We start from the raw sequence: 12,226 nt of genomic DNA on the forward strand, positions 1-12,226 counted from the left end.
GCACTGAAACTACCATCTGACCAAGATGAAAAGGCAGGGCTCTCGACGATTGATCGCTCGAAAACAAACAAACAACAATGGTTTCAACATGAAAAGTTGGAAAATAATAGAACTTCTCTTCCAATGCTGGAAAACTCCATCTATCCCAGCTGAAACTACCATCTAACCAAGATGAAAGGGCAGAGATGCTGCCGATTGCTTGAGGACAAATACAATCTAACCTAAATGGAGGAGCCAGGAGCATATTACAACAACAACAACAGTAGGGAAGGGCTAGCGATATTACGGGAGAAACTGATGCAAGATGCCAGCTCCGTCCCATAAGATCATTTATCTGGTTTCAGGTTGGGCTTGGTACGAAGTATCTTCATGATTAGCTAGTCTGATGACGACGAAAAGACTCATTAACCCTGGGAACGGTTAAACTCTGCAGCTTCAGCACAGGTCGGTCTTCTTCGACGCACCTACTGCGCGAGCATCATTCTCCACTTCAAGCTGTATGACCGAACGCACAGGCCAGGAATCCACCTGGTCCAAGCTAGCACTAGCACATGGCTGGAGTATGTGCTTTGCTCCAGATTGCAACTTAACAGGTCTAGTACCCACAGTACTGGAAGAATCTGTCAACGCCGAACGTGTATTTGCACCACTGGTTACAGCTCGAAGAATTGTTTCAGGTCCGCTGAGACGAACTGGCATATCTCGGGGTTGCCCACTGTTGAGACGAACTGGCATATCTCGGGGTTGCCCACCGTTGAGACGAACTGGCATATCTCGGGGTTGCCCACCGTTGAGACGAACTGGCATATCTCGGGGCTGCCCACCTGGTCTGGATCCATAGATTTCTACCAGGAGTGGAGGCGGATTTAGGTCCTTTCGTACTGCTATGCAAGGTTTTTTTGGTGATGTCAATAACACATCATCCTTTTCTGCCGGTCCTTTGAAACTCTTGTTGATTTGCTTCGAACTCTCAAGACTCGATCTTGATACTACTACGGTGGCCTGTTTCATGCTCCCCTTGTCTTCAAAGATCACACCACCTGGAGCATTACTTTTACCTGGTTCACGAGGCAGGGGAACTAGTGGCCGGGGTGCAGTAGATCCATGAGGCCGTGCAGCTTCACTGCTAAAAACATGAGAAGAGACCATTGAAGGGGGCAATGGACGGAGTGAGGTAAACTTTGTTTGAGTTGTTGATGATGCAGCAGTGCTCTGAACAGAGTAGCCAGACATACAGTTGGATATTGGGGTCATTTGTGTCATGCTGCTGCTGTTTTCAGGGAAAAGGCTGAACTGAGATGGCCCTGGTCTTGTTTCTGCAATGTTTTTGAACTTGTTCCATGGATCGTAAGATGGCTTTGTTGCAACACTAGCGGTACGTCCGCAGTGCGCAGGACCAGGTTGTAGATGATTAGCAGTACTCTGAACTTGATTTGCCACAGCTGGTTGCTGATGCCCCAGTCTGACCTCATTGTACCTGCTCACCGGTTGCATAGACACCTTGTTTGGCACGGCTAGTTGATGTTGACGACTCTGATTACTTTTGCTGAAACCGGGCCCTTGCTCAGCTGCTGGAACAGAAGAAAAACGTGATGCATATTCAGATGGTGGTCTTCCTCCATTCAAAATCCTAAATGTTGCAGCAGGATCAACCAAACCTTCATGAAACAATTGCGGAGAAACTTGTGTGTACATCCCCAGAAAGCAACGATCTTCAGCTCTGATTTGGTTACTGGAACATGGACCACAGTTTTCTAAACCCCCAATGCCGGTTCCAAGACTAACTGTTTTGCCCATTAGGCGCATCGTCGTTTCAGCAGCAGGTTGGATATTCTGCTTATAATTCTGTCTTGGGAAGCAGCTTTGCATCTCAAGTGACTTCAGCAGTTGATCATCATGTCCCAGGAATCGAGCGCCCAAACATTGCTCTGAACTCCCTTGCTGGTTCCTGCATGAATATATGCTGCTGGGAATTGCATGGTTATGAGCTTCCACTCTTTCAGAGCTGGGATGCTGTCTGAACCCCATACTGAGTGCAGTTGGCATTGTGGGGATAAGACGAGGGTCTGGCTGAATACCAAAATTAGCAACTGTAAAAAATGGCGGAGCTTCATGGTTGATTCTTAAATGGGCATAATCCAAGGAAGTATTAGGTGTGAAGAAAGTTGGAGGTGTTGAAGGATGCAAAGAATCCTTCCCCAAGCATTGTGTTTTAAGCAGCTCATCGGGATTAAGGGTACCACCAGTGTGAACCCTGACAAATTCACCATGTGAATTAATAGGAAGACCCATATAGCCGTCACTGTACATGTTCCTGCATGCAGATACACAGACTGTAGGTTGTGCATTTGTTGATTTGTTTGATCCTGTTGAGGTGTTTATATTGCTCACCACGTCATTACCAGATCTAAGAACACTAGGATGAACTTCTGTCAAGTGGCAATTAGCAATCAACCTTTCCTGAAGAATTGTGCTTCTATTCCTATCCAATGCTTCTTTGAGAGAAGCAGCATAGCCAGAACTGTAAGGATGTGGCAACGGAGTTCTCATAAGATATTCTGGTCTTTTGTCGACTGCTAAACCAGCAGGAACAGATGGTCCTCTTGGCATCATCTGACAGTTTTCTTCAGCTTGACGCCCAATACCAAGACATGGGCCTTCTTGCAAACGGAAGTTAACGCCAGCAGACTTTTGAGCAAGCCCTGGACTAGGCAGGGCAGCTGAGCTCATGGAGCTCAAACGGTTGCCGTTGTCCCTCTTAGAGATCTCTATGCAATGATTCAGATACACAGGTTTGGTAAGTGGAACAGTATGGGAGGCACCAGTTGAACCTACCTTCTCAGATAAAGAGCTGCTATCCTGCTCAATAGTCCCCGATAAAGCATCTATCCGCTGATGCACCAACTCTGGCTCTTCTGTATTGAGCTGATCATTGACTACCTGAGAATTGTCTCTCTGGGACGGTTGCTGGGATGCCTGAACCACCTGTGATTGCTCCGTGTTATCTTCAGTTTGGGAGGCAGTCAACCCACATATGTCAGCTGTGTCCGAAAAAGTAACATGTTTTGATTTGAGAGAAGACTTTGACGGACACGTGACATCAGAGTTTTTCAGAAATGTGCCCTCTCCTGTTCCTAAGTGTTTCTTAAGAATGGTTTGAACTTCACAACCATTCTCCATAGCCTTCTGATTAGACAAAACTGACTTCTTGCTTCCATTTATATTTTTCTTGTTCGGTAAAACTGAGACCTCTTGATTTTTCCTTTTCTTGCTAGGAGACTTTTTCAGCTTCCTCTTTTGTATGGCATCTTGAAATAATTGGGAAATGCTAAGTGAGTTAGCGTTCGCATTTTCACCTTTCTCCTGAAAAGGAAAAGATGACAGATCACCATTCTAAGTGAGATAGCCTTCACATTTAGAAAAGCAGTATAGCACATACAGAGTCCAATTGCAACATAATTAAGATGTCACCATGCAACTCAACTCAAAGTATATATATATATATATATATATATATATATATATATATATATATATATTGATTGTACACTAATCATGTTTTACACTATGACGTTTTGCGACAAAGTTGAGTAGGTGGGTGTACCTACCAATGCGCATGATACAAGTATGAAGCTTTGGCCATTTACTGGTTTATCAGGAAGTAAGGGAGCAAGAACAGAAGAGTGCACGAGCAAGCACGGACCGACATACTGCTTATGGTAAGAGCACGTTAAACACAATCCACACCTATTCTTTACTTGCAAGTCATCAATACAAGCTTGCTTTTTTCTACAGGAAAACACTCAAAGGCATGTCAGATCTGATTTATCTTAAGGGAACAATTACAAGGACAAGAGCAGCCAACGCTGCACAAATAAAATAAACCACCACAAGCACCTAATGAGCTCCAATTGCCTCATGGCATTTGAAGATTGCAACTGAAGCCCAAAACCCTAGCGACGGGACTAAGACAACGTCGATGGAACATCAGCAGGGCCACGCCCCAAGCTTGTGGGCGCTCCGACCCGGTGCCACCACTTGCGCATGGTCTGCATGACGAAAGCGAACCAACCATCCTGCACCAAGCAAAACGAAGGTCCATCATCATCCTCAACCAGATCTGGCATAGCCACCAGTGCTGCTAAGTGCTAACACTTCTAGCACACCTCCACTGACCAACAGAATACTGTTGCAACGAGAAAGCTACTAGAAGATTACTGACGCTGCCGCCGCGCCACCCATGGATGCCGAAGCGACGAAAGGACCAAACTCCAATAGATCTGGAGAAGAGAGAGGAAACCCTAGCCGCCTTTGTGTGAGGAGGAGGAGACAGAAACTATCTGGTTGTTAGAGATTTGATTGATGAAGGTTAATCCGCTCGATACAATCTTCCTGGCAAGCCATTGCGCTGGATCCACATTCAACTGCTTGCAAGATCACTTCTCCCATGGCCGGAAATTGCTTCACAGAGCTCGGACAAATTTTATAGATGCCGGAAAACCAGGCACACAATATCCCCAACAAACGCATTCCAATCCAAACCCAAGTAATGCAGATGCGAGCTTGGTAGAAGTAGAAGAAAAACCGCACCTTTTTCCTCGCGGCAATCTCAGCCGGGGCCTTGTCCTTCTTGGGCCCCTTCTTGGCCTGAGCCCCGGCCGGCTGCTTCCCCTTGTCGAGCTTCCTCTTGACCTTCCTCCCGTCGTCGCCGGCGACCCGCGGCACGGCGGCGAAGAGCTCGACGACGGAGCGCTTCCGGCGCATGGCCGCGTTCCTCCGCTCCTCCTCCCCCTCGTCCATGTCGTCCGCCAGCGCCGCCTCGTCCGCCCACCACCGGAACCGCCGCACCTCCATCGGCGGCAGCGGCTCCGGCGGCCCGCCGAGCGGCCAGCACCTCCCGCCCTCGTCCGCCGCGCCAGCCCGCGCCCGCGCCGCGTACCCCCTTCCGTTCAGAACACACACAAAACAGAAAGAACAGCATCAGAGCTTCGCCCCGTGGGCGCGCGGCGGCGGCGCGCAATGCGGGGGAGGGAAAAGGAGTTCAGGCGGTACCGGATCGAGAAGCACGGGCCGCCGCCGCCGCCGCCGCCCGCAGTGGCGGCCATCGCGGGAGGGCTCCCTCCCTGGTCCGCTCGCCCGCTTTCACCCGGCTCTGTTCCCGGCGCGCGCGGCCATCCTCGGCGGCGGCGGTGAGGAGAGGAGTGGACTGGAGAGACCGCGGGTGGAGACCCAAGAGAGGAGCCGTGCGGCGGCCCAGGCGCGGCGCGGGGTGCGGCGCAGGGGGGTAGGCCCAGGGCGCGGCCCGCGTGGGTTTTTGCCGCTTTTCCCGCAGCTCTGCGGCGACAGGTGACAGTGCGAGGCAGCGAGGGCGCCGCGCGCTCCGTGATTACTGTACGGCGCCGCGCCGGGCGATGGGGATGGGTGCAAAGGTAACAAAACAAAACAAGGAGTAAAAAAAGCTGTCAGTGCTGTGCTGCTGCTTGATAATGGTGGTTTTGAACGTGAAGAGCCCAGCAGACGCGTCAAAATAAACAAATCTGGCCTTTACCTGACAAAATAATCCTAATCTAAAAATATTTCATGAAATGGTCTTCTTTTGCATGACGTCTCGCGCTGTGGCGACATGCTAGAGAGCATGACGCCCCGGGCTAGGACGTCATGGTAACGACATGTAGTATGGCGCCCCGGCTTAGGACACCATGCCAAATAGTATGACGCCCTAGCCTAGGGGCGTCATGCTAGCTAGCATGATGCCCTAGCCACGGACGTCATACAAAAAGGACCGTTTCATGAATTTTTTCCAAATTATGGTCGTTTTGGGCTTGTTTGGTTTATACCTCCAACTCATCCTACCAAAATATTGGTCACGTCAAATTCCTTATGTGTTGTTTGGTTTGTTGCCAAATTTTTGGCTACCAATGAGTCCATTGTTGCTTTCTTCACAGATTCTTGCCAAATCTTTGGCTAACCCCGGGCGTTGGAATCCCACGCCAAATAATTGGCAAGCCAATATTGGCAGGGCAGCCATAGGCAAGAACCAAACATACCCTTTGTGTTGAGGTTTCAGATAAAGATCAGTTTTGCCCATTTTCACAGCAGACGCTGCAATGGAGCAAGATAATGCAGTGAAACTAATACCCTAACTCCTTGTAGTACGTTTAGCATTATTGTTTGTGTAGTTTGCTGCGTGGTGTAGACGTGTAGTGGTAGTAGGTGGGTGGAAGTGTGTTGCGCCGCGAGTTAATTACTCTGTGAACCCGGCTGACCCCGCCCGTGGTCGTAGTAGTGACCGACTGTGAGCCAGTGTTCGGTGGGGGGCGGGACTGCGTCGTTTATACCCGAGTTAAATGCATGTGCATTGTGCAGTGCGCGCGATCTCTGACTCGGCTCGTGCGAGCGCATCTCAGACCTACTCCAATGCAAAGATACTTAGATGAGGTGCTAAGTATATTAAATGCCTTAGCAACTCTAGTCCTAATGCAAAGGTGTTAATTTTTTGGGTGCTAAGCTTCATGCATTTAATTAATTGTAGACTTAAAATTATGCTTTCACCTAGGTACACGTGCTTAGCATCGTTTCCTCTTAACTAGCAATGCCACATCAGACTTTTCGCTTAGTTGGCAACCTTAACACCTGTCCAAGGTGAAGCATTGAAAGAAGCCTCGGATCGCCAAATTTCTGCCGAAAATGTCTCCGAACACATCTGGACATGGACACGTAGCCGGGTGTCGGGCATTCAACCGTGTCGTATCAATACATTCGAACACGGACAGAATTTAAGCTAGCACGTTATAAATACTTGCAAGCGTAGACGGAATTTAACAGGTTTGAAATAGATTCAACCAAAACTAATCTAAACTAAGCCAAGTAGCCTGCGGACCTCGTAGGCATGGCTTAGAACATCTACAGCCAGACGCCTCAAATCATCCCTCATATGCCTGCGGACGCGCCCGGTCAGTGGCTGAACAAGAGAGATGGGAAAAAACGTGATTCAATCGGACTCTTTATCTCATCCCTATACGCCTGTCCACGGACACTCATATCCATCTCAAATATGGGGGAGGATATGAGGGCTCGTGGACGCACTCAGGCATTCCGCCGCGTAGGTCGCGGCCCCACCCTGGACCACCTTTTCTTTTTCTTTACTCATTCTTTTATTTCTTTTTCTTCATCTCAATCAATTATGTGCAAATGATCGGACATATGAGAAGAAAAATGAGGAGTGTGCCTACACGGACACATAAATAGAGGCTCAAAACGGACACACCAAACAATGATGATGATGCGTTTAAGGGGTCATATTTGCTATGTCTGGTTGTAGATGTTTCTGTTGGGGAACGTTGCAGAAAACAAAAAATTTCCTACGGTTTCACCAAGATCCATCTAGGAGTTCATCTAGCAACGAGTGATCGGATTGCATCTACATACCTTTGTAGATCACGCGCGGAAGCGTTCAAAGAACGGGGATGAGGAAGGCGTACTCGACGTGATCCAAATCACCGGAGATCCTATCGCCGAACGGACGGCACCTCCGTGTTCAACACACGTACGGTCAGCGTAACGTCTCCTTCTTCTTGATCCAGCAAGGGGAAGGAGAGGTTGAGGAAGATGGCTCCAACAGCAGCACGACGGCGTGGTGGTGGTGGAGCCGCAGTACTCCGACAGGGCTTCGCCAAGCACTATGGAGGAGGAGGATGTGTTGGAGAGGGAGAGGGAGGCACCAAAGGCGTGCGGTAAGAAGTCCTCCATCTCCCCACTATATATAGGAGGGCCAAGGGGGGGGGCGCCGGCCCTAGGAGATCCAATCTCCTAGGGGGGTGCGGCCAAGGGGAGGAATCCCTCCTCCCCAAGGCACCTAGGAGGTCTCTTCCCTCTTTGGTACTCTTCCCTTCTTGAACCCTAGGCGCATGGGCCTCTTGGGGCTGGTGCCCTTGGCCCATATAGGCCAAGGCGCACCCCCTACAGCCCATGTGGCCCCCCGGGGCAGGTGGCCCCACCCGGTGGACCCCCGGGACCCTTCCGGTGGTCCCGGTATAATATTGGTGACCCCGAAACTTGTCCCGATGCTCGAAATAGTACTTTCTATATATAATTCTTTACCTCCGGACCATTCTGGAACTCCTCGTGACGTCCGGGATCTCATCCGGGACTCCGAACAATATTCGGGTTACTGCATATACATATCCCTACAACCCTAGCGTCACCGAACCTTAAGTGTGTAGACCCTACGGATTCGGGAGACATGTAGACATGACCGAGATCGCTCTCCGGTCAATAACCAACAGCGGGATTGTTGGAAATATGCCCTAGAGGCAATAATAAATTAGTTATTATTATATTTCCTTGTTCATGATAATCGTTTATTATCCATGCTAGAATTGTATTGATAGGAAACTCAGATACATGTGTGGATACATAGACAACACCATGTCCCTAGTAAGCCTCTAGTTGACTAGCTCGTTGATCAATAGATGGTTACGGTTTCCTGACCATGGACATTGGATGTCATTGATAATGGGATCACATCATGACGAGAATGATGTGATGGACAAAGACCCAATCCTAAGCCTAGCACAAGATCATGTAGTTCGTATGCTAAAGCTTTTCTAATGTCAAGTATCATTTCCTTAGACCATGAGATTGTGCAACTCCCGGATACCGTAGGAGTGCTTTGGGTGTGCCAAACGTCACAACGTAACTGGGTGGCTATAAAGGTACACTACAGGTATCTCCGAAAGTGTCTGTTGGGTTGGCACGAATCGAGACTGGGATTTGTCACTCCGTGTAAACGGAGAGGTATCTCTGGGCCCACTCGGTAGGACATCATCATAATGTGCACAATGTGATCAAGGAGTTGATCACGGGATGATGTGTTACGAAACGAGTAAAGAGACTTGCCGGTAACGAGATTGAACAAGGTATCGGGATACCGACGATCGTATCTCGGGCAAGTATCGTACCGCTAGACAAAGGGAATTGTATATGGGATTGATTACGTCCTTGACATCGTGGTTCATCCGATGAGATCATCGTGGAACATGTGAGAGCCAACATGGGTATCCAGATCCCGCTGTTGGTTATTGACCGGAGAGTCATCTCGGTCATGTCTGCATGTCTCCCGAACCCGTAGGGTCTACACACTTAAGGTTCGGTGACGCTAGGGTTATAGAGATATTAGTATGCGGTAACCCGAAAGTTGTTCGGAGTCCCGGATGAGATCCCGGACGTCACGAGGAGTTCCGAAATGGTCCGGAGGTAAAGAATTATATATAGGAAGTGCTATTTCGGCCATCGGGACAAGTTTCAGGGTCACCGATATTGTACCGGGACCACCGGAAGGGTCCCAGGGGTCCACCGGGTGGGGCCACCTGCCCCGGGGGGCCACATGGGCTGTAGGGGGTGCGCCTTGGCCTATATGGGCCAAGGGCACCAGCCCCAAGAGGCCCATGCGCCAAGAGATAAGGGGAAGGAAGAGTCCTAAAGGGGGAAGGCACCTCCGAGGTGCCTTGGGGAGGAGGGACTCCTCCCTGGCCGCACCCTTCCTTGGAGGAAGGGCCAAGGCTGCGCCCCCCTCTCCCTTGGCCCTATATATAGTGGGGGAAAGGGAGGGCAGCAACACCTAAGCCCTGGCGCCTCCCTCTCCCTCCCATGAAACATCTCCCTCCTCCCTCAGCGCTTGGCGAAGCCCTGTTGGAATCCCGCTACTTCCACCACCACGCCGTCGTGCTGCTGGATCTCCATCAACCTCTCCTCCCCCCTTGCTGGATCAAGAAGGAGGAGACGTCACGGCTCCGTACGTGTGTTGAACGCGGAGGTGCCGTCCGTTCGGCGCTAGGATCATCAGTGATTTGGATCACGACGAGTACGACTCCATCAACCCCGTTCTCTTGAACGCTTCCGCGCGCGATCTACAAGGGTATGTAGATCCACTCCTCCCTCGTTGCTAGATGACTCCATGGATAGATCTTGGTGACACGTAGGAAAATTTTGAATTTATGCTACGTTCCCCAACAGTGGCATCATGAGCTAGGTCTATGCGTAGTTACTATGCACGAGTAGAACACAAAGTAGTTGTGGGCGTTGATTTTGTTCAATATGCTTACCGTTACTAGTCCAATATTGATTCAGCGGCATTGTGGGATGAAGCGGCCCGGACCGACCTTACACGTACTCTTACGCGAGACTGGTTCCACCGACTGACATGCACTAGTTGCATAAGGTGGCTAGCGGGTGTCTGTCTCTCCCACTTTAGTCGGATCGGATTCGATGAAAAGGGTCCTTATGAAGGGTAAATAGCAATTGGCATATCACGTTGTGGTTTTTGCATAGGTAAGAAACGTTCTTGCTAGAAACCCATAGCAGCCACGTAAAACATGCAAACAACAATTAGAGGACGTCTAACTTGTTTTTGCAGGGTATGCTATGTGATGTGATATGGCCAAAAGGATGTGATGAATGATATATGTGATGTATGAGATTGATCATGTTCTTGTAATAGGAATCACGACTTGCATGTCGATGAGTATGACAACCGGCAGGAGCCATAGGAGTTGTCTTAATTTATTTATGACCTGCGTGTCAACATAAACGTCATGTAATTACTTTACTTTATTGCTAACCGTTAGCTATAGTAGTAGAAGTAATAGTTGACGAGACAACTTCATGAAGACACGATGATAGAGATCATGATGATGGAGATCATGGTGTCATGCCGGTGACGATGATGATCATGGAGCCCCGAAGATGGAGATCAAGAGGAGCAAAGTGATGATGGCCATATCATGTCACTATTTGATTGCATGTGATGTTTATCTTGTTTATGCATCTTGTTTACTTAGAACGACGGTAGTAAATAAGATGTTCCCTCACTAAAATTTCAAGAAGGTGTTCCCCCTAACTGTGCACCGTTGCGAAAGTTCGTCGTTTCGAAGCACCACGTGATGATCGGGTGTGATAGATTCTTACGTTCACATACAATGGGTGTAAGCCAGATTTGCACACGCGAAACACTTAGGTTGACTTGACGAGCCTAGCATGTACAGACATGGCCTCGGAACACAAGAGACCGAAAGGTTGAGCATGATTCGTATGGTAGATACGATCAACATGAAGATGTTCACAGACGGCCTAGTTGACTCGGATCATGTAATCACTTAGATGACTAGAGGGATGTCTATTTGAGTGGGAGTTCATAAGATGAACTTAATTATCCTGAACATAGTCAAAAGGTCTTCGCAAATTATGTCGTAGCTCGCGCTTCAGTTCTACTGTTTAGATATGTTCCTAGAGAAAATTTAGTTGAAAGTTGATAGTAGTAATTATGCGGACTAGGTCCGTAAACTGAGGTTTGTCCTCATTGCTTCATAGAAGGCTTATGTCCTTAATGCACCGCTCAGTGTGCTGAACCTCGAACGTCGTCTGTGGATGTTGCGAACATCTGACATACACATTTTGATAACTACGTGATAGTTCAGTTAAACGGCTTAGAGTTGAGGCACCGAAGACGTTTTGAAATGTCGCGAAACATATGAGATGTTTCGAGGGCTGAAATTGGGATTTCAGGCTCGTGCCCACGTCAAGAGGTATAAGACCTCCGACGATTTTCTTAGCCTGCAAACTAAGGGAGAAAAGCTCAATTGTTGAACTTGTGCTCAGATTGTCTGAGTACAACAATCGCTTGAATCAAGTGGGAGTTGATCTTCCAGATGAAATAGTGATGGTTCTCCGAAGTCATTGTTGGGGAACGTTGCAGAAAATTAAAATTTTTCCTACGGTTTCACCAAGATCCATCTATGAGTTCATCTAAGCAACGAGTCAAGGGAGAGAGTTTGCATCTACATACCACTTGTAGATCGCGTGCGGAAGCTTGCAAGGTGATGATGTAGTCGTACTCGACGTGATCCAAATCACCGATGACCAGCGCCGAACGGACGGCACCTCCGCGTTCAACACACGTACGGGACGGGAGACGTCTCCTCCTTCTTGATCCAGCAAGGGGGAAGGAGAGGTTGATGAAGATCCAGCAGCACGACGGCGTGGTGGTGGATGCAGGGCGTCACAGCAGCAGGGCTTCGCCGAGACTACGAGGGAGAGACGTAACGGGGGGAGGTGGAGGCGCCAGGGGCTGGTGTATGAAGTCCCTCCTCTCCCCCACTATATATAGGGGTGCCAGGGGGGGCGCCGGCCCTAGTAGATGAGATCTACTAGGGGGGCGGCGGCCTAGGGG

The 12,226-nt window shown here is 49.2% G+C and overlaps 1 protein-coding gene across 3 annotated transcripts; it reads right to left on the bottom strand.

The window, feature by feature from the left end:
* Positions 1-26: 26 nt before the first annotated feature.
* Positions 27-5,383, bottom strand: LOC123063355 (uncharacterized). Of its 3 annotated transcripts, none has more exons than XM_044487130.1 (4): positions 5,053-5,383; positions 4,591-4,942; positions 1,659-3,363; positions 27-1,571 (listed from the first exon to the last, which is right to left on the bottom strand). In XM_044487130.1, the coding sequence occupies exons 1-4, from the start codon at positions 5,103-5,105 to the stop codon at positions 436-438; spliced, it is 3,246 nt and encodes a 1,081-aa protein (XP_044343065.1). In that variant the 5' UTR covers positions 5,106-5,383; the 3' UTR covers positions 27-435. The 3 variants fall into 3 exon arrangements, with proteins under 3 accessions (XP_044343065.1, XP_044343057.1, XP_044343051.1); XM_044487122.1 differs by having other exon boundaries at positions 27-743; positions 780-3,363; XM_044487116.1 differs by having other exon boundaries at positions 27-3,363; positions 5,053-5,382.
* Between the last annotated feature and the right edge of the window lie 6,843 nt (positions 5,384-12,226).

The sequence above is a fragment of the Triticum aestivum genome, chromosome 1A (genome assembly GCF_018294505.1).
Source record: "Triticum aestivum cultivar Chinese Spring chromosome 1A, IWGSC CS RefSeq v2.1, whole genome shotgun sequence".
Taxonomy (NCBI): domain Eukaryota; kingdom Viridiplantae; phylum Streptophyta; class Magnoliopsida; order Poales; family Poaceae; genus Triticum; species Triticum aestivum.